This window comes from Urocampus carinirostris, chromosome 13, assembly GCF_059441175.1.
Source record: "Urocampus carinirostris isolate Australia breed hairy pipefish chromosome 13, RoL_Ucar_1.0, whole genome shotgun sequence".
NCBI classification, from domain to species: domain Eukaryota; kingdom Metazoa; phylum Chordata; class Actinopteri; order Syngnathiformes; family Syngnathidae; genus Urocampus; species Urocampus carinirostris.
The window spans coordinates 40537161-40560170 of NC_142361.1; the positions used below are offsets into that span (position 1 = coordinate 40537161).

Here is a 23010-nt window from a genome sequence, read left to right on the forward strand (position 1 = left end):
ATGTGATGCTTCTATCCACACATGACTGTTCCCCGCTTTTTCACGTTTTGTTCAGTGACATCTCGTAAGTCGTCCGATATATACCGCGATGTCATTCGTGTTTTGTTCAATTACAGCTGTTTTTTTGTGTCTCGGTCCCTTTGGCATGCCACTTTTGTCTCCCTTTCATGTTTTGTTCAGTGTCGGAACAAAATGCAATCGTTCTATCCTCGCGTGAGTATGTTCCCCACGCCCTTTTCATTTCGGGTTCAGTGTCAGAACCGCAATATCTTACATCTTCTTTCCCTCCATGTTCGGTCCCGTTATATCCAGTGGGGAGGCGGGCGAGTCGAAGAGTCGGAGCGAGTGATGCAATCGGGTGTAAGCGGCAAGGTGGAAGGAATGACACCAGACGTCTTCTTTTTGGCTCCGATGGTTTTCTTTGCCGGAGGTTCAGACCTTTATTCCCATCTTTCGGAATATTGCGTATTCCAGATCAGAATTTAGACTGTGTTTCTTTTTGTTTAGGGGTGGGGGGGTGGTTCAATATTTCCAATGAGGTCCGACTTTCAATTATATCTGTTGCTGCAATCTTCGATAGGTGAGAAGGACGAGAGAGAGAGAGAAAGAGAGACACTAGAGAATTAGAGATCCATAAAGAGAGAGACAGAGAGAAAGAAAGAGAAAGAAAAAAAGAGAGATCCATAGAGAGAGAGAGAAAGAGAAAGAAAGAAAAAAAGAGAGATCCATAGAGAGAGAGAGAGAGAGAGAAGGTCACTGGAGAAATAGAGATTCATAGAGAGAAAGAGAGAGAGAAGGAATGAGTGAGAGAAACAAAAAAGGAAGAGAGAGAGAGAGAGAGAGAGAAATAGAGAAGGAATGAGTGAGAGAAACAAAAAGGAAGAGAGAGAGAGAGAGAGAAAGAAAGAAATAGAGAGAGAAAGAGAAATAAAGAAAAAAAGAGATCCATAGAGAGAGAGAGAGAGAGGTCACTAGAGAAACAGAGATCCATAGAGAGAAAGAGAAGGAATGAATGAGAGAAACAAAAAGGAAGAGAGAGAGAGAGAGAAAGAAATAGAGAGAAGGAATGAGTGAAAGAAACAAAAAGGAAGAGAGAGAGAGAATGAATGAGCGAGAGAAACAAAAAAGGGAGAGAGAGAGAAAGAAAAAGAAAGAAAAAAAGAGAGAGAGATCCATAGAGAGAGAGAGAGAGAGAGGGTCACTAGAGAAATAGAGATCCATAGAGAAAGAGAGAGAGAAGGAATGAGTGAGAGAAACAAAAAAGAAAAATAAAGAGAGAGGGGGAGAGAAAAGGTCACTAGAGAAATAGAGATCATTAAAGAGAAAGAGTGAGCGAGAGACAAAAGAGATATGGAGAAAGAAAGAGAGAGAAAATGGGAAATAAAGAGAAGGGTAGAGAAAGAAAGACAGAGGAAAATGAAAGAAGTAAACAGATAGATACATAAAGAGAAAGAAGGAAAAGTAAAATACACAGAAAAAGAGATAGAAAGAGAAATAACCCGAGAACGAAGCCGAAAGAGAGAAAAAGCAAGGGAAAAAAAAAAAAACTAGGAATCCATTTGTAAGAAAGTGAGGACAAGAGTGCAGAAACGAGGAAGCTCCTCCATTTCCACATCAAAAGCTCATGAGTGCAGCGCGATACAACAGTGCCCCCTAGTGGTCACGGCAACAACTACCTCGAACGTCAATACACGTACATTTAAAATAATTCAAATATGTATTGAAATAATTTTTAAAAATCGTTATGAAATGTCATTGTTTCAGGGGGAAAACGTTATTCCCTTCTTCTGTTTGTATTATTTTGAGTAGATATGAAATTATATATACATACCTGCCAACTTTTGAAAGTGAAAAAGCCTAGTAGCTAGGGTCCAGGGGCCGCAGGCCCTGGTCAGGTCCTGGACGATGTCCGGTGGGGGGTTCAGGGGGGTGAAGCCCCCCTGAAGTCAAAGGATTTTTAGCATTTTCAGGGCTTAAAATGCAGCTAAGAAGTAACAAATTTTACATTTTTTTCACAATCACAACCTCATGTTTACAGTCAATTTACCTAAACTGTACTGATGGAAATAATCAAAAGAAAGTTCTTTAAAGCTCAACAATGTATTTAATATAACAAAGTCATAGAAAACCCTCATAGTTTTCTTTTCTTTTCAATATTTGATACAATAAGAAACAAAACATTTAATTTTTTATCATTGAAGTAATATTATTCAGTGTTGGTTCTTGGGTTGGTTTTCAGGTTAGTTTGGAAACTTGTTATTTGAGATATTCCAATATATTTGTGAGTGAATAATTATATAATTGATTTTGATCAGTTTTTATATAAATAAAATAACAACCAGGCCCAACACTGACTAATAGTTAAATTTTACATGCAATTTAACTATTGGAAGCAGTTGAAGATAAAACAAAATTTGGCAAACAATAATTAAACTAATTATCTAACTAAGAAAACATTTCACTGGCACATTTCCAAGTGTCACTGCACTGCATACAAGTGTATGTCCATTGAGGCAGTCACTTCTCATCTTAGAAATTCCCAATTTCACTTAACTGACTTCAGCACATATTTAAGCAATAAACAAACTAAAGGCTAAATCTATATATATCATGCAAACAATTTCACTGGCACATTTCCAAGTGTCACTGCACTGCATACAAGTGTATGTCCATTGAGGCAGTCACTTCTCATCTTAGAAATTCCCAATTTCACTTAACTGACTTCAGCACATATTTAAGCAATAAACAAACTAAAGGCTAAATCTATATATATCATGCAAACAATTTCACTGGCACATTTCTAAGTGTCACTGCTCCATTGAATCAGTCACTTCTCAAAGTGAAGCAAGGCACACCAGAGTCAATTGAACATGCGAGGCTGAAAGATTTTTATTCGCTGAAAAGCCATAAACATTCATGGGTTGATTCACTTCAGCAAAATTAATAATATCCAAATGTTCTCCATGTTATACAACTTTCTGCACTTCTCCGGTAGACTCCATGACCTCTATCCCCGCTGCCAATTAAACAATGGCGGTGCTCCAATTGAGCTAAAAAATAAACCTCGCGCATAAGCAGCCAGGACTGGCAGTGCTGATATAGCCGTTGTTTGAAATGGTACTTTGTCTCCATCTTGCGGTGGAAACCCGTAGTTTCTGTCATGGCACCGTATCACCGTAGTGGTTTAAAGAAAACCGTACTCATTACGGCAAAACCGTAGTACTTGGCAGGTATGTATATATTTATATATGATAATCACCAAAATACGCAAAAAGAAATGCCTTAAAACTGTATTCCTGAACGTTTTTCATTTCAATATATCGAGTTCCATGTAAAACATATTTAAGAAAATGAATTTTCCAGACGTATTTACTACAAAATAGAAGAACAAAAACGAGAGAAATACATTTCTGCTTACTCTCTAGCAACAATACAGTCCAGTGCATAAACCCTTGGGCTTTGTTATGAACACTGCGTGCAATATTCATATAAAAGTGTCAAATTGGATTTGATGAGGCCTGTATAAAATAATGTGCTTCACACTTTTCTCTTGTACTGTCACGGTTGCCATGGCGCCCAATTGGCAACAACTTCGGCTCATTGACAGATTGGCTTTCTATCTGTTTAAGCTCAGTGCTCTCACTCTTCCTTTGCAGTCCGTCAACGAACCACTGCTTCGCAAGACGTGGGTTCTGACTCGGTCCTGTTTTCCTGTCCGGTATTGTTCCTGTTTATTTTGTCCTGTTAAATTTCGGTTTCCTGTTTCGTTCCTGTCTATTTTTGTCCTGTTTATTATTCGCTCCAGTTTTCGTTCCCGTCTAGTCTGTCCTGTTTAATTGCGATATCCTGCTTCAATATCCATCCTGTCCGTTATCAACTTGGGCAATTGGTATCGATCTTCCTATCATTCCACGCCAGACTGCTTCCTAACGTGCACGACTCCCCATTTCCCGTAAAATATAAGGCTTGTGTGAGAACGTCACGCGATTGGGTCCTGTTTCCGTTCCGGTCCTGACATTTACACACCAACTGACCGAAAGCAGGGTCAGCCGTGCAAGGAAACCTGCCATTATGGTTTTATTCCTATTTCATTCCACCCATTTTTGACCCAATTGTGACAAAACAAAATGCAGGAAATAAAATATTTTAAAAAAATCTTAAAAACAAGCACATTCTATATGCATTTATTCATGATCTGCCGCCGTATCTCCTGCGCAGTTTGCGGACAGGTCTTCTTCATCTAAAAATAATGGGAAAAATTATAACTATAAGTTATAAATATGCTCAAGCTTATTATAATCGATCGATCTGACTTACCGTCGTAGGCCGTTCCGCACCAGATGCAGTAAAAATGGACGTCTCGTAAATAGGACGTCAATATTTGGAGTTGATCCGAGGGCTGCAAAAGATTTGGTCAGGAACGGAAATCAAAACTGCAATTCATAAACAAGTTCTCTCTTTTTTTGATTCGTTTAACAAGCACGGCATACCAAATAGTACGCAATAGATTCGGGGGTGATCGATACTGGGAATTCTGGTATCGATCTGCTCCAAGTAAATACCGGGTGGTATCCATCGATACCGATCCGAATGACGCGATCGTTGAAAAACGGATCTCCTTGAGTGAGTTTATAATTAGACTTTTGAAAATGTTCCGTTAACTCCAAAACATACCGCAATGCCCGCAGATGAAAATGAAAAAAATTCGCCTAAAAGCATGTCTGCTCGGTTAGAAGTTCCTTGATGCAAAACGTCGTTTTGGCCACAGAATTCCCTTTTTACAAGTAAACAAACTCCTAAGAATGATTCTCCAATTTGGCTGTAACCTCTGATTTTTTGATTGACACCACTCTTGTAAAATTGCAGCCAGCATTAGCCTATAAAGACCTGAATTGATTCAACGGACATTCCCTTCTGTAGTTGTGAATATCTTCAGCTAGTAGTGACTGAATCGGCATTAGCTCAGGAGGTAAAGCGCTCGTCCTGGGATGAGGAGGTCGCAGGTTCGATTCCCGGTTCCTCCGTGTTAAACGTCCAAGTGTCCTTGGGCAAGACACTGAATCCCTGATGCCCCCGATAGCAGGTCGTTGCCTTGCATGGCTGTCACTGCTATCGGTGAGTGATTGTGTAAAGCGCTTTGGGTGGTTTGCATTGACTTGAAAAGATAAATGCAGACCTTTTTTGATAAGTGACACACATGTTAGCCAATGCAATTCTGAAAAGACCGATAAGCAGATGTACCGAGTGTATCCAAATTAGACCCTAAAATAAACGCGCGTAACGCCACTTGTTAATGATTTTGACACACCGTTATGACTGCAAGTATGCACAATCTTTGATTTGACCTTTGAAAAGAGAAGTCAAACATTTACAACTCTTACACAATGTCGAAAGAAGTGGTCAAAAGCAAATACGCAGTTGCAAAACCTTTAGTGCTGTAAACTGGTGGTCTCCAAGTGGCCACTTTTTTGGAAAGCACTTCAAAATGTGTAAAATACTCTTGTTCAGTTTTTCAAATTGTGATCAAAATTGCTTTTATGAGACCCGTTTTCCAGCTAAGGTACTCATGCGACACTCATCTGCATGCATGGGATTGTAAGGCAAGAATAAAAACCTTCGATTGTTATCAAGATAAAGGCCGGGCAACGATGAGCGGTTCCCTTCCAAGATTTTATTTACAGAATATTCTGGGCACATAGGAGCTACGGACGAGGGGGCACAGCTATAATTACCCCCAGAATTTTCACTCTTTGGAGTGTTTTTTTTTCCTGCTTTTTCTTATTTTCTTTTCTTTCTTTTTTATTTTTCATGCTTATCTTTTTAGTTTTCCCCCTCGCTTTTTATTTCTTTTCTTCCATCCATGCGTCCATTATCTGCAACCGCTTATCCTCAGTAGGGTCGCGGGGGTGCTGGAGCCCATCCCAGCAATCATCGGGCAGTGGGCAGGGGACACCCTGAACCGGTTGCCAGCCAATCAGAGGGCACACAGGGACAGACAATTCACTTGCTCATTCACACATAGGGACAATTTGGACCGTCCAATCCACCTGAAATGCATGTCTTTGGAATGTGGGAGGAAACCGGAGTGCCCAGAGGAAACCCACGCAAGCACGGGCAGAACATGCAAACTCCGCACAGAAGGGTTGGTAGCTGGATTTGAACCCATGACCTCAGAATAGTGCCGCACATGCGCTAACCACCGCTTTATTATTATTCTTTATTCTCTCCTTTTATATTTTTTTTGTTTTGTTTCATTTTTCCCCTAGCTTTTTCTTTATTATTGCTTTTTCCTCTCATTTTTCCTCTTCTTCATATTTTGTTTCTTATCCCCAGTTTTGACTTTGTTTTTCTCGCTTTATGATGTTTTTCTTCTTGTATCTCTCATCTCCTTGTTTATTTTTTACTTCTCTTTTTGTCATTTGTTTCATTTTTTTAAACCGCTTCCACCACGGCATCCAGTTTTCTTAGGGTCGGCACGGCCCACTCTGGCCCCCCCCGGTCACGCCCCTGTGGCAGAACTCACCGTTAACTCCGAAATGTCATCATCTTCTTTTTCTTCTTCCTCCGTGTCCTCTTCCGCACTCATTTTAGGCCAGTACCATTCTTCCCTGGGGACTGCGATGCCCTGAAATCAAAACAGAAAAAAAACAGACTTTTCGGTAATTAACGTCGGGATGATTCGGAGATAATGGCTTTGTTTCCATGCAGGCCATAATCCGATTGGAAAGGGAATGTGGCCATTATTCCGAGAGAAGCGCATCATAATCTGATTAAACCGACAGTTTGCGTTATTTAGCGCCTCTTAGTGGTTAAAAAACGTTACTGTCGTTATCCAATAGGATAATGGATCGGAGGGTATCTCCTTGACGTGCAAGAAAAACAGTAAGAGAGGAGAGACATAGAGTGAAGAAGAGAAAAGGAGAGAAAGAAGAGCGTAACAGTGAAAGAAAAAGAAAGAAATAGAATAACAAAGCGAATAAAAGAAGAGAGAAACAGTGAAAGAGAAAAAAGAAAGAGAAATAGAATAAGAAAGCGAATAAAAGAAGAGACAAACAGTGAAAGAGGAAAAGGAGAGAAGAGAGACAGTAAGAGATGAGAGAGAGAGTGAAGAAGAGAAAGAAAAAAGAGAAAAGGAGGGAAAGAAGAGTAACAGTGAAAGAAAAAAGAAAGAGAAATAGAATAAGAAAGCGAATAAAAGAAGAGACAAACAGTGAAAGAGGAAGAAGAGAGAAGAGAGACAGTAAGAGATGAGAGAGAGAGAGTGAAGAAGAGAAAGAAAAAAGAGAAAAGGAGAGAAAGAAGAGTAACAGTGAAAGAAAAAAGAAAGAGAAATAGAATAACAAAGCGAATAAAAGAAGAGAGAAACAGTGAAAGAGAAAAAAGAAAGAGAAACAGAATAAGAAAGCGAATAAAAGAAGAGACAAACAGTGAAAGAGGAAAAGGAGAGAAGAGAGACAGTAAGAGAGGAGAGAGAGAGTGTAGAAGAGAAAGAAAAATGAGAAAAGGAGAGAAAGAAAATCACCTAGCACCAGTTGCTATGTGAGTTGTGCCTGGCTTTGTCAACATCAAGTTAACATATTTCAAACTGCAGCTGATTTTTCTCTTGCACTGCTCTGGGTGTTGAATTCAGTTTTAACCCTGAACCAACTCACCACGCTATATAAACCCAACACTGCCCTCTAGCGGCCAGAGGAATCAAACATTGACGACGATAAAACGCAGGACACGTAATACTCAATAAAAGTGACCTCTCGGCTAATACTCAAGTCAAATCAATTGACGTTGAAGACTCCACATACAGTAAAAATGTGCACGCAGCAGCAAGATGATTATAAATAAGACAACATTACTGTAAAAATGTCAATGTGCACATATTCATTAAATATAATGAACAAATTATTTTCATAATTTTGTCTTTATTTTCTTTCTCTTCTTCACTCTCTCTCTCCTCTCTTACTGTCTCTCTTCTCTCCTTTTCCTCTTTCACTGTTTGTCTCTTCTTTGATTCGCTTTCTTATTCTATTTCTCTTTTTTCTCTTTCACTCTTTCTCTCTTCTTTGATTCGCTTTGTTATTCTTTTTCTTTCACCGTTACTCTCTCTTCTCTCCTTTTCTCTTTTTCCTCTTCTCACACTCTCGTTTCTCTTTCTTCCTCTGTCTTTTTTTTTCCCTGTGAGCATTTTTTTCTTTTTTCCCCTCTCTTTCGTTCTGTCTTTTTCTTATTTCCTTTGTCTTCTTTCGTACTCTCCTTCTTAGTCGTAGTCCGAATACGACGGGCCTTCTCTAGGCAGGAAAAGGATTTTCGGGGGACGGCCGGGAAAATGCGGTTTTCCGAGGGGGAAGACGGCCCCGCGTGCGCGGAAACCTGGAGGAAGATTCTCCCACCTTTTGCGAATCCAACTGCTCGCAAGCCCGCCGGCTTCGCCTCAGATCCCCTTCCACGTTTCGCTCTTCTCTCTCCGACCTTACTCTCGACCTTGAAAAGGACAGCGTGAGCCGGGACAAGGTCGTCGTCTTCTCGGCTTCTCCGAACGGCTCACCTAAAATCCTGCAGAGATCGGGTCTCGTTTTGGCGTTTGGCTTGCGCTTCCTTCCGATAGTTCTCCAGTTCTTCCTGGGCTTTTCTCTTCTTGGCTTCTTGCATCCCGACGCCGCCTCGGTCTGGTTCCATTCGGAACAGAAAAAACAGAGAACATTCGAAGGGCTGTGAAAACGTACCTGTTCCCGATTTCTGTTTATTTGCCCTCGCATATTTATCGCTCGCAAAGTTTTCGGATCATTGAGCCTTAGAAGAAAATAGGTTACAATTTTAGTAACATTTAAATAATACTAAGAAAGGAATAATAATCGTGGAAAAATGAGTTAAAATATATGGTATATAAATAAAAACAGTAGTATTGCATCCATTACTAAAATCTGTAATATATTAAGCATCAATTATTTGATTTTTTTTTTTTTTTTTTAACAAGAACCTTGCCCTCATGTAGGTTTTAGATCAGGGGATGCTGTCATAAAAGTCTGTGGTCTGTGCAGCCCTTTGAGACCTCGTAAACATAAACAGGACTTGACTTGAGGTTTTTGAGTTTTCCTTGCCCTCATGTAGGTTTTAGATCAGGGGATGCTGTCATAATAGTCTGTGGTTTGCAATAGTCTGTGGTCTGTGCAGCCCTTTGAGACTCCTTGTGATGAAGTGTGTCGCAAATAAACATGACTTGCCATGTTTTTGAGTTTTTCCTTGCCCTCATGTAGGTTTTAGATCAGGGGATCCCGTCATAAAAGTCTGTGGTTTGCAATCATCTGTGGTCTGTGCAGCTCTTTGAGACTCTTTGTGATTAAGGGTGTCACAAATAAACAGGGCTTGACTTGAGGTTTTTGAGTTTTTCCTTGCCCACATGTAGGTTTTAGATCAGGGGATGGTGTCATAATAGTCTGTCGTTTGCAATCATCTGTGGTCTGTGCAGCCCTTTGAGACTCTTTGTGATTAAGGGCGTCGAAAATAAACAGGGCTTCAACTGTAGGTTTTTGAGTTTTTCCTTGCCCACATGTAGGTTTTAGATGAGGGGATGGTGTCATAAAAGTCTGTGGTTTGCAATTACCTGTGGTCTGTGAAGCCCTTTGAGCCTCTTTGTGATTAAGGGGCAAATGAATAGCAGCACTTTGTGATTGAACAAAGGGGGTCTCTGGGGGGGCAATTACTTATTCACATAGGGCCAGATAGGCCTAGAGTTTTGGGGTGCCCTGATAAATATAATCACATTTCAAAACTGAATCCTTTGGGGTTCTCGGTGTGATTTTAAAATTGGTTTGATGATTTGAAATTTTGTGAGTGATTAACATGCAAAAAAAATAACAACCCAACAAAAACACTAAAACACTTTTTCACGGCACTGTATAATAAGTGCAGTATATTTTGTTTACAAGTAAGGAAATCAGCCGTCTTACCTGTTTTGATATTCAACGGAATTGGATCGACTCTTCCCGCCCCTAAATAAGGCGAGAAAACCTGTATTAGCATCAAACATGCACAAAATATTGCGGCAGATCCAATTGAATGAGGTGAAAGCGAGAAAACTTGCCTTCTTTTCCCAGGCCTTGCCCAGCTTTGTATCCCATTTTCTGCAAAAGTGCGAATCCTTTATTGCTGTCGCCGATGGAGCTCTGCAGAGCTGTTTCGCGGCTTTCCTTTTCTTGCTCCTTGAGGGATTTTTGACGGTTTTTAATGTTGATATCTTTGTGCTTTTCTTCCCGTTTGATGGCTTCTTTCACTCGCCTCACCATGGCAACGCCTGGTTTGACATCTTGTCTGATACAAGGAAAATAAATCGTGGAAAGAAGGACATTAAATGAGGGGAGAATATTCACTTTTGCATGATGTGTAGCTTATTTCCTTCCTGGGGTCATCACAACCCTAAACAAGCACAAAAGATTAACAAATATTGATATTGGAAATATAATCCTGCTCATGTCAATTTACATTGAACTGTTTTCTGATGCACTTATAAATTATAATTATTATACAAGCACTACTCTTATGACACTACATTTTATTACATGTTTTCTTTTGACATCCAAAACATTGTTCACTTCGTTATCAACGACAATACGTTTTTGCATATATCCCTATCTCCCTTTTAGCAATTGTTTCCTTTTTAATGAGTTGCATTTACGAAATGTTCACATTGCAACATTCACTTTGTAAACCTTTAATTTATATTGTAATAAGTCATAAAAACGACCCCAAAAAATGAGGTACGGTAAGATGCACAAGTCATAACAAGCATTTCGTTGTCTCATTAAGTACACTATTTTATGCATTCTTACACTATTCAACTTGAGACAATATCTACACACAATAAAACAATTTAAATGCATGAAAAGAGTGCATTGTTTTTACACGTCTAGACCCAATTAGCGCCAAATGCCACACTTACATTTGACCGAGGAATGCATCGGACATATAATCATCTTCTTCATCGGACATGATTTAAGTTTAAAACATACAAATGAAAACGTAAACCAACGATGTTTGCTTTTAATATAGAGATGGAAAATGTGGGAATGTTGGAGCCGGCTTCGCTAATGTTTTGTTCGTCAACAATTAAATCCGACTAGAAACAACGATCACTTCACATGTTGATTTTAAAAAATGTTAGATGCCGTAAAGAAGTGTCTAAGTGATATTAAAACCCTTAAACTATATATTAAAATGTAAATAAATGTTTTAAAAGACAATTTAAAATTACTTGATGTGATTTGTTTTTTAATCATAATGTGAAAATGTTTTTGCTATTGTTTGAAGTCCGACTAGAAACAACGAACACTTGACATGTTTATTCAAAAAACAACAACAAGCATATTAGATGTCAGAGAGAAATCTCTTAGTGATAGTACACACCTTACATTACATAATAAAATGCAATTACAATTAAAAAAAAAACTTTCAAATTATTCATTTTCGTTTGTTTTTATTCTTAATGTGAAAATGTCGTTCTGATTGTGCTTTCGTCTGAAGTCCGACTAGAAACAACATACATGTTTATATACGTTTGATAAATTTTCGGGAGTAGCGTATTGTTGATTTCAAAAGCTTTAAATAATGTAATAGAAAACGAAGTCATTAGAAATACTTTCAAATGACTGCATATTTTGGGGGAAAAGATTAGCCTGCCTTTCATTTTTGTGTTTTGTCGGACAAATGTCACTGTAACACCATTAATTTTGTCTTAATTCTCGGGCGGATATAATAACATGGATTAATAACGTGCTTGTCCCAGTCTCGGGATGAATGAAGTCGCCGTGTGAAACAAGCAAGTGATTTAAGACACACCATAAATAGGATATTCTTTTTTAATTCCGTTTATTGATAATCGTCGCTTTCGAACGTAAGTGCTAGCAAGCTAGCTAGCTAGCTTTTGGGTTGCTAACAGCTGGAGGAGGAAGCTGTCAACACACAAGAGGAACATTAGAATCAGAAATACATTACGGTAAGAAACGACGATTTACAATTTACATTATCGTTTCGAAAGATCTCTACTTATCCACAATTTCTATTAAACTCATGAGTGTCGCCCAGAAGAGACTGTTTCTATTTCAAAACCATCATCGCCCTAAACAAGCACTGTGAACATTTGTATTTATTATGTATATATATATTTAAATTGTATTTATTTGTGCATATACACGAATAATGCTGCTGCTTATGTCATGGGGCTGTTTTTGTCATGCACTTATAATGTAGGTCAGTCTAAAACGCTGTCTTGAAAATATTTTCTTTTCCGATCTTTATATTTTATTTACAGGTATTTTATTCTATAGTCCCGTGTCAATTCTTATAAATCGTTTGGACATCAATGTTTACCCGTAGCACAGAGTTCAAGTCAAGTCATTTTTATTTGTGACGCCCTTAATCACAAAGAGTCTCAAAGGGCTGCACAGGTTATTACACAGACTATTTTTCAGACTATTATTACATCATCCCCTGATCTGGAACCAACATGAGGGCAAGGAAAAACTCAAAACCCTCAACATGAGGAAAATGAAGAAACCTTGAGAGCAGTTTTGAAAAAAATATATATGTTGACTTTGAAGGGTCTTGATTTTGATTTGATAACTTACGCTCGTGCTATTTTTTACTTTTACAGGTTCTATTTTATTTTCTCATCTTACAGCGTTAACTGTAAAGAGGACCATTAAAGGATCACATTTGTGTTACGTTGACGGTTCAGTTGATGACATATTGTGGCGTCATATTGTGTTCACATTCACCAAAAAAGTCAACTTCCGGACTGACTGACAGAGACTGATGTGCATTGTTTCAACATCATTCATGGTTTATTGTCCCAGAAGTGTATGGAGGGTTAAGGTTAGTTGCTTGTTTCTAAGGAAAGATAATTAAATCACAATCATCAATTAAATTGAACCGCATTACTTGAAGAATCACAATTATCGAGAATCGTGATATAAATCGAATCGGCACCTTAGTATCGTGATACGACCGAAAGCTGATCAACTCATATCGTCCCACCCCTAGTGATTCGAATATTCTATTCTAATGCTGCGCTTCAATATTTGGCAACCATTGTGGCTTGCTTATTATCACATCTCTAGATTCAAAAGTTGCAAGGGCATCGGTGAAAATCATCGCCATGGAGCTGGCTCACAGTCTCCTGCTCAACGAGGACGCTTTAGCCCAAATCACAGAGGCCAAGAGGCCAGTCTTCATCTTCGAATGGCTGCGGTTCTTGGATAAGGTTCTCGTAGCTGCACATAAGGTTTGTCCCTTTATTTTTGTATACATCAGATGATGGATTTCCTTACTCAAGGCTTATTTGTCAGGTGGATGTGAAGGAGAAGCAGAAGAAGCTGGTGGAACAACTGACGGGACTGATCAGCAGCGCTCCTGGTCCACCAACCAGAAAACTGCTTGCCAAAAATCTGGCTACGCTCTACAGCATCGGCGACACGTTTACGGTTTTTCAGACTCTGGATAAATGCAACGATATCATCAAAAGCAAGGATGACACACCTGGATACCTGCCGACAAAACTGTAAGACACATTTGTGCGTTGTTCGTATATAGTATACATGAATTTACTGTCAGAATTCCTGCAATGTACTGTATCCTACTTTAAAAGGATTTTGTCGGTAAGCCAAATGTTGCTCTGATGTTTTAATGGAGGGATTAAGCATACGAGGAGATCCGCGGTTGGTATTAATGCTGCTTGAAAGGATTGCACTGCAATTTTAGACCTGTTTTATTCCGGCAAAATTATGTGACACATTTGTAGGTTTAATAAAAAAAAATAGAGTAAAGAAACAACATGCGCTATGGCGAAGAAAAAACAGGGTCAATTACACTTCTTAACAGTAGATGGCGAAATTACCCTGCTTGAGCTCTTCTACCTGTTCAGTTAATCATTGTCCCATCTGAGTTTAATAGGGACTATTTTTCATTTCATTGTGGTTTTCCTGGTTTTGTTTCTTTTTTTTGTATGCCTTTTTGTTTAGTTTCAGTGTAGAGATGTTATTTTCCACTTGCAGCGTTTTATGAGAAACATTTATACAATAAAAGTACCATGTATACCGATCCAATTCATGCGATAAACTGAAAAAGAAACAACAAAGGATGGCACTATCCAGGGACAAAAGAAAAATACATCATTTGAAAAGTGGCACTGAATATACTTTTTTTTTTTAAATCACACTTTTTGTTTTCTGACTTTAATTACTTTTTACTAAACCTACAAATGTGTCCGTATCCGTACATCAGTATGAGCTAAGAACACTTAACGAGAAATTATTGAATATTAATCATTTTCCATCTTAATGAAAAAAAAAAAACAACAATTGAGATTTGGTGGCTATTGTAGCCTTATGACTCAACTAATTCACAACTTTCTTTTCATTGTATAATAAAATACAAATCTGAAATTTTAAAGAACTGCATCTAGTCGATGGACATGTTTAACATGTACGTTGGGCATTAATGCAAAAGCATGAGCAGCTACCAACTGTGTCCACAATCCTAGCATTAATAGTTTCCGTCTGTACCACTGACATTACCTACTACACTTATGCTAGCAGCTATAGCAAGCTAGGCATCAAAGTTTTGCTTTTTTCCAGGGACTTCCAGAACAGAAAATGTTGTAACAATCTTTCCATTTTTGAAGATCACAATCTTAAGTCTTTCCAAATTTAACCCCTCAACATTCCTGTAAAATTGGCCTAAAGTCCAAATCCAAGACATACCCCCAAAAATTGAATGCTGTTCTTGAACTGTTTGGAGAATCTGGGTCTCTTTTGAAAAGTAACACTCAAGTTTTGTCACAAACTGAAGTAATCACTGCAAGTGCTACTAACATTGAGTCATCTAAGTTGGAACACAAAGAAATAGGAGGTTTTTATTCTTGCCTGACACACGTGCAGATAAGTGTAGCATGGGCATCTTAGCTGGGATACAGCTGAGTCAAAAGCATGAAGCCTTACCTGGTTCTTTGTCAAAGTTGATCACTATTTGACAAACTAAATAGTATTCAACACATTTTTCTAAGGGTATGTCTAGACAATACTGGCCTTTTGGAGACTCTAAAAGCACCAGTGACTGGTGACATCATGCAGGCAAGTACTTGCCTCTTAACAGTTTGACGTCAGGCCGTCGCAACGTTAAGGGGTTTACATCGTCAAATTATGTGGTGCTAACGTCTAAAGTGAAGCTGTCCACCAAGCAATGTCATTTGCTCATGCTGGTAGCAAAAATATGAGCCAAATTCAAGCCCAAAACTGCCAGAGCAATGTAAAAACAATCTCTACATTTTTCCAGATTAAAATTTTGTTTACCGGTAATGATTGAATATCGTCATAACCCCAACATTACTGTGTAAAAAGAGTTTTAAGGTGAAAATCTAACACTATATGCTTATTTTTATATTTTGTTAGCGCTGCAGTAGCATGCGTCGGGGCCTTTTATGAAAAGATGGGCAGGATCCTCGGGAGTTCCTTTCCGGACACTATCAATAATCTCCTAAAGGCTTTAAAAAGTGCAGAGGTATGACAGTTATTTTGTTAATCATATAAAAATGGAATTGTTGGTTATGGGTCTCAATTATTTCTGAATCTAGTCCCAAGCCAGAGGGGAAATACTCATCAGTTTGCAAAAAGTGCTGAGTGGACTCGGTGGAGCTGCTGCTTCATGTCATCGAGACATCTACAAGAACGCTCGCTCGTTGCTCACCGACAGATCGATGGCTGTGCGGTGTGCAGTGGCTAAGGTAGGATGCATTTTTTTTAACTTAAAATATATGTCTAGAGCGAGATATGGATTCTTTGGGATTGTATTTTTATAACACTATATTGCTTTTGCATCACATGTAAGCAACCCCCTAAAACTGCTTTAAAATAGACACGTACTGCAATATTATATATACCTTCCAGCAGTGTTTCAACGGCTCACATCAATTTCGAATTATGCAATCATGATGTCACTGTTTTCCCCCTATCAAAACTTTGAGACACATTTTTTTTATGGACAGAAAAAGGAAATAAAACCAACAAAATCACAATAAAATGAACCATAGTCCCTCTCAAACACAATTGGGACGACACTGATCGACAGAATAGGAAGAAGAGATCGAGCAGGGCATTATCGACGTCTACTAGTAAGGAGTGTAATTGACCCTCCATTTTTTACTTTTTCTTAGCATTATTTCACCATGGCAGATGTCCGCAACGCAATGATGAGTCCAGACCCACTAGTTGAGAAACACTGGTCTAGAATACAAGCGATACTCATACTAACCAAACCCTCATTTGATTTTTTTTTCCCCCAAAAAATACAGTGCCTGAGCATGCTGTCAAACGGCATTTTCTTAAAAGGCTTCCGTGCAAACAAACTGTATACATATAAAAACTGAAAGGCAAAATTTTGCAACTGATCTGGATTCCATTTTCCTGATCAGTGCTTACTGGAGCTGCAAAACGAGGCTGTGTTCATGTGGACCACGGAACTGGAGAACATGGCCACGTTGTGTTTCAAGGCTCTGGAGGGTTCAAATTATGGCGTCCGAGTGGCCGTGGCCAAACTCCTCGGGACCGTCATGGCGACAGCTCTGATGCCCAAACAAGCTGCAGGTTTGATTTCTCATTTGTAGCTTTATACGGTAGAACCCCTGGATATGGCATGAATTGGTTCTGAGGGGGGTTTGCAAATTAAAATTGCCAAATAAAGGGGGATTAGTGTTGTATTAAATGCATACCTGTCAAGCTCCATGCCCTTACAAAATAATCTTACACCATATTTTTTCTTTTTTTCAAATGTGTTTATTTATGTAGTTTAACATGTTATGTTGTACATGTGTTTCGTTATATCATATATATTGTTAATGAACATTTTGTTTTGAGATACTGAGTTGCTCGACATGAACGAGGTTTATTTTAAAAAAAGTTCAAAAATGAAGTCGCTTGGGCTTGGACGTTCACTGTAGAAGGAAAAATAGATGCAAATATAATAAGGTAGAATTTTCTTATTCAAATTATGAATTCATTTTCGGCATTAAATGATTGTTGGTAATTTACTGATTAAAGGGATAACCACAAACCTGTCTTTTTTCATTTTCTCCTTTTATACTTCCTTTTTTTCTTAACTTCTTTATACAACATAATAATTCGTAATATAATGCATCAAAGCAAGTGAGCCGTTTGAGAGCCGGCTCTTTAATGAGTTGAGCCGAAAAAGCCAGTTCTCTAAAAAGAGACTTCCTTTCACTACACAACTACCACAAACTGATGCATGATGGGAAATCCCCAGGCGGCAGACGCATGCGCACAGTAGCAGGAAACCGCTCGCTTCATTTGCAACGAATAAAACGATACAGAGATAGAGGCTACCGCGGCAAACTCGTTTGACCTGATTGATTTGCCGTTTGGTGATAGTCGGTGTATACCGGATGGTACCCATCATTGACAAATTTGCCTTTTTCCGTACAGATTTTTTTGTACGTCGTACACGTCTTGAAATGCATAATAAACGTACTTTGCACGGCAAAAACGTACAGCTTGACAGGTATGTAAATGTATCTCACCTTTTGGAGCACCACAGCAGTTTTTAGATATTTGATCATGAAAAACTGCTGAAAATCCTTTCGATCAATCTCATCATCTAAAGTGTGACTACATGCGCGTTTTAATTGTGACTCTCTGATGCGGCAAGAGTTTGTACACATCTGCTGGACACAGGCACTTGAAATTTCCTGGGAATGCAGCATGCGTTAGCGTTTTATGCTAAAATCTTGCTCAAGGGAATTACCTAAGCAGTACTTGAACTGGAAAATCTTTCAAATTAATCAAAAGAAGAGAAAGTTCTCAGAAGGTTTGAGCAGCTTGTGCCCGGAGAGGCTTTTGTCCTTCTCGCCACCCAAACAGAACCGAGTAAGAGTTAGCATGAAACTTTACCCTCCTTCTCCTCAGCAACTCTCATTGGGGGAAGACTAATAATGTTATATCTTATAATTTAAAAAACTTTCAAACTACCGGGGAAGTGATCTGATCAGAAAACTCACTCAGCCACCTAAATGGAGATGAAATTCAGTTATATGTCACAGTTTTTTGATTCAGTCATTCGATACACTTCTGAAGGAATATAGTGTAGTGATAGGAATGAGTGGTGAGGGGTTGTAAAGGAATAGTGGGATGTTTGGACGCGTTCTAAGGGATGGGCAGGGCACCCGTATGATGCGGCAGGGGTAAACCAGTGAAAGCTGTCAGACAAAAGAGTGTGTTGTGTCACCCTGGCTGCTATCTTGTGTCCCGTTTCATCTGGAGGGACGGAAGTTTGACCAACTTAGGCGCCAAGGTGCCTAACTTGTTTAAGTGATTTTGCATTTGGGTTGGCCGTGGTCCAAAAAATGTTAGTGTCAGTTTTTTTTTTTTGCTATTTTTTTCCCTTTTTTCATTTCTTTGTTATTGTATGTGTTTGTCTTGCTGTCGGTCAGCACTCTTGAGGGATATGACCAAGGTAGATAGATAGATAGATAGCTAGATAGATAGATCATTCATCATTTAGGTAGAGAAACAGACAAGACCTTTTACCTTTTACATTCCTTTATTACATTTGTCCTTTTTTCTGTCCTCTGGAAGTTGCAAAGTTCTGTACAACATATAATTGATGTGATATTCTGTAATATTCTGTCCAAAAACACATCATTCTAGATTGTGAAGAAGGGCGTAAGCCTACTGTATTAACATCCATCCATCCATTATCTGCACCGCTTATCCTCAGTAGGGTCGCAGGGGTGCTGGAGCCCATTCCAGCTATCTTCGGGCAGTGGGCAGGGGACACCCTCAACTGCTTGCCAGCTAATCGCAGGGCCTGTATTAACATCCTCAAAGAAGATCCTAACTCATGATATTTTCCTCCTTAGTGATGCGTCAGAATGTGAAGCGGGCGACGCTGGACGAAGTTTTGGAGTTACTGGCTACAGGTTTTCTGCGCGGTGGATCGGGTTTTTTAAAGAGTGGAGGGGAAATGTTGAAGGGAGGCGCTTCCGTCAGCAGAGAAGTTCGGGTGGGAGTCACCCAGGTGAGATGAATTTGCGCCATTTCTCATTTTTTGCCCCACTTCACTGACGGATCCTTCTTTCCCCGCAGGCTTATGTCGTCTTTGTAACCACGCTCGGTGGCCAGTGGCTGGAGCGCAACTTTGCCACGTTCCTCTCTCACGTTTTGGATCTGGTTTCCAATCCCAGAGCCACGCAAACCCACGTTGAAGCCGTTTACTCGCGCCGATGCGTTTCCTTCATGCTACGGGCCACGCTCGGAGGATTACTCGGGGAGAAAGCGCAGATTGCGGCGGGGAAAGAAATATGCCAAGCTATCGGGAAACAAATGAGGGCCGTTGGTAAGGAGGATTTCTTTCTTTTTTTTTATGTAGCACATTGTTTTGTTTTTTTGATTCTGTGAGTGGCTCTACATGTAGTATAGTTTATTCATGTTATTCGGTGACATAAAATGCTGTATTCTGTGTAAAAATGAGCTTATACTTTTTTAAAAACGATTTTCGTGTATGCTTAACTGCCCTCTACCATAAAGACACACTCTAGTGTAGTGTTTTTCAACCAGTGTGCCGGGGCAAACTAAGAGACTGTGCAGCTGGAATTTGCCCAATTTTATCTTTCCAAAAAATCAGGCCATTATTCTGTATTTTTGCTTTCTTCAGACGAGGAACTGTAACAGTCATTCATATCAGAAGGTGGCAGTAGAATTTATATACTTTTTATATACTAATTATCTGCTCATGAGGTAGCACAGTACATTTAATAACTTTGTTTAACAAAACGGTTTAAGATTGTACTGTAAAAAATAACATCAAGCACATCATTCTTTTTATTTTAAGTATTATTTTCTTCTTTTTATATACTAATTATCTGCTTATGAGGTAGTAAGGTGAAATATTTGACATTACCTCATTTTCAAGCATTTTCGACGGACGGTGTGCCTCGGAACTTTTTTTATAAATAAAAGTGTACCTTGGTTCAAAAAGGCTTGAAAAACACTGCTCTAATGTATGCAAAATTCTTTATTTTCAACTAAATGACTCCTTACATCCTTGTTTTTTTGACGTGGCCCTCAGAGGTAAAATTTTTTGACACCTGTGACCTAAGGGGTATAGACATCCTGAACGATGTCTATTGTAATATTCATTTTTGTCTTATATTTTTCTTTCAAGTCTTTCATGTTGTTTTTCCTGGAGTGCCACATTTAATCTTGCCTTTAATCATGTTTACTACATTTTTTCTTTTACGACAAGAAAGACTATTCCAAAAATGTATTTCTGATTTTCTTATTCCAGAGGCAGTTATCAATGAGCTTAATGGAGAAAACAAGACAGGTGCCGCTGATGTTTCGGCCAGTCAGCATGTCATGGTGTGCGCCCTCAAAGAGTTGGGGAGCCTCGTCCAGAGCTTGAGTGCAACGGCTTCCCCTCTCATACAGGAGCCTTCCATCGGTAAGAGATGAGTACCGTATTTTCCGCACTATAAGGCGCACCGGGTTATAGGGCGCACCCCGAAAAAATAGTTTTTGGTCCTATTTTTGACATACATAAGACGCACCGGATTATAAGGCGCTACAATGGGAACGTCGACAAAACAGTCAGATAGTTCAGTCCAACTTATTACCCCCTTAACATTCCCAAAGCTTGCAAAGACGCAAATACGTGTCGAGAACACGTGCGGATGCGGTGTCCGTAAGATGTCACTCAAATGCATCGTTCCATCATTCGGAAGGTTAAAGTCTTGGGATTCAAGAAATGATAACCATTCCTTAGTATCTATTTTCTTTTTCGCTCGCAACTTTACTGTGCATATGACAATAAACACTTGGAATTGAGTTGAATTTAAAAATAGACACTCCATTCCATCCATTATCTGCACCGCTTATCACAGAAACATCGAGTTCAGTCTGAAACAAGATACAGGGACAATATAAAACCCGGAATAGCTCACCGAAGTCGTTGTGTTCATAATAATGTGCAGCCTATGTCCTCTTATATCAGTGAGGGTAGTAAATCCAGGAGAATACAATATTTACAAATACAGAATAGAAAAAAAATGCTTTCTCTATGCCGTCAGCCACATGCTATACGCATTCATCTTTTTCGGCCAATTGCAGGCTTTGTTTCGCCGTTTAAGCCAATGGCAGCCTGTAAATGATAAAAAGGATCCGCCCCTTGACCTCCAGATAACTTTAGCCAATAGTGATCGATTCAACTGATTGACACATCTTTTTCGGCCAATTGCAGGCTTTGTTTGCCGTTTAAGCCAATGGCAGCCTGTAAATGATAAAAAGGATCCGCCTCTTGACCTCCGAATAACTTTAGCCAATAGTGATCGATTCAAATGATGATTGACACATTGGCTAGCCAATGAAACGCCAGTAAATAAATCCCAGCATCCACCGCGTACTACTTGGCGTTCGGGGGAAAATCTAGTCGGCGGCTGCAAGTTAGTTGGAAAACTTTGCAACTTTAAAATTGATCCATAAATAAGGCGCACTGTATTATAAGGCGCATGGTCAGCTTTTGAAAAAAATAAAGGCTTTTGGGTGCGCCTTATAGTGCGGAAAATACGGTAAATTCCTATTTTAAGCCGCGTGTGTAAACAGCCAATAACAATCAACTCATTCATGTCCATTTCTTACAATTCAAAATATTAATGTCTAGTAAGGAAAAGTTGCACACTGTTCCACAATTAAGACATTTGTCTGCAGACTCAATTGACGTAAACAGTTGAGCACAAGTGCGACAAAAATGTTTCTTTGTTTAAAAAAAAAAAAAAATTGCGGGGAAATGTTTAGTACGGAAAAGTAACACACCGTGCCGCAATTATGACACTTGTTTGCAGACTACAAAAACATTCGGAAAACAAAACTCAATGAACTGTATTAACTAAAATTAAGAAGCCCACACAATCACAACAGCCTGTACATATGCTGAGCCATGCGACTGGTCTTGAGCTTTTCCATCCCTTGAGCACATGATAAAGTCATAGAGAAGAGACCAACTATTGCTACTACTACATTTGACAAACATTCTTTTAATCTTTCTAAAACGTAGTGTCGGCTAATTGAATATTTTAGTGTGGCAGTGGTTGACTAATCATCAGGTATATTTGCCTATAAGGCCGAAAACTATGACGTCATAGTAAAAAAAAAGTATACTCGATAATTAGGTACCTGCTGCCACTCAAAAGTATTCAATCAGCCAACACTTGCTAGAAAGATTCCAACCATTAATATGTAATGATTTTTGTCACACTATGTTAATGCTAATGCAATTAATATTGGTTGCAGTGGTAGTTGCAGCGTCCATAAAGGAGTGTCTTAATCCTAGCGCAATTTGTTGCTTCTTTCCTCTGGACATTTCTGTGCTGATTTTTATAATGTAAGAAATGGACGTGAAAGAGTTTACGGCTGATTAAGCCTCCGGATTAAAATCAAAGTTGACTTTCTTCCATAAATTTGAGCATACAGCTAATAATCTGCTGTGCTCTGTAGTCAGGACTTTACGGTAATTTATAGTCAATAAGCATCCTCACGAGCAACAACAATTTTTTTTCTCAGGACTTCTGGAAACGGTGAGCTCAGTCCTGCTGCACCCGAGTATGGCCGCCCGATTGGCCGCCGCTTGGTGCCTGCGCTGCGTCGCCGTGGCGTTGCCCTATCAGCTGACTCCGCTGCTCGACCGTTGCGCCGAGAGGATTAATAATCTGAAAAGTTCTCCGGAAGCCGTCAGCGGTTACAGCTTCGCTATGGCGGCTCTTCTCGGAGGGGTGCACCAGTGTCCTCTGGGAATCCCACACTCCAAGGGAAAGGTGTGTGAACTGACAAACTGCATTTTAAACATGTAAGACCCAGATCACATCAAGAGAAAAAAAAAACAGTTAGATCACATATATCATACTTATGGTCCAGAGACAATACTGAGGGAAACGCAAGAGAAAAATGAGCCACAATGACTTGC

At 39.2% G+C, this 23010-nt stretch overlaps 2 protein-coding genes across 2 annotated transcripts in view; one reads left to right on the forward strand and one right to left on the reverse strand.

Moving 5' to 3' along the window:
• Positions 1-4168: 4168 nt before the first annotated feature.
• Positions 4169-11087, reverse strand: gpatch11 (G patch domain containing 11). Its single transcript, XM_088351880.1, has 8 exons — positions 10931-11087; positions 10076-10302; positions 9942-9983; positions 8540-8660; positions 8385-8475; positions 6524-6625; positions 4318-4399; positions 4169-4240 (listed from the first exon to the last, which is right to left on the reverse strand). Exons 1-8 carry the CDS (start codon positions 10978-10980, stop codon positions 4185-4187), a joined length of 771 nt encoding a protein of 256 aa, XP_088208006.1. The 5' UTR covers positions 10981-11087; the 3' UTR covers positions 4169-4184.
• A 2019-nt stretch (positions 11088-13106) lies between these two features.
• The window catches only part of heatr5b (HEAT repeat containing 5B), a 41516-nt gene continuing 31612 nt past the window's right edge, over positions 13107-23010 (forward strand). The window contains exons 1-9 of the mRNA XM_088351038.1: positions 13107-13270; positions 13335-13546; positions 15435-15543; positions 15617-15766; positions 16454-16625; positions 18914-19071; positions 19140-19389; positions 20341-20496; positions 22611-22861. Coding sequence (XP_088207164.1) covers positions 13145-13270; positions 13335-13546; positions 15435-15543; positions 15617-15766; positions 16454-16625; positions 18914-19071; positions 19140-19389; positions 20341-20496; positions 22611-22861 — 1584 coding nt within the window. The 5' untranslated portion in view covers positions 13107-13144. The remainder of the gene's footprint in view (positions 13271-13334; positions 13547-15434; positions 15544-15616; positions 15767-16453; positions 16626-18913; positions 19072-19139; positions 19390-20340; positions 20497-22610; positions 22862-23010) is intronic.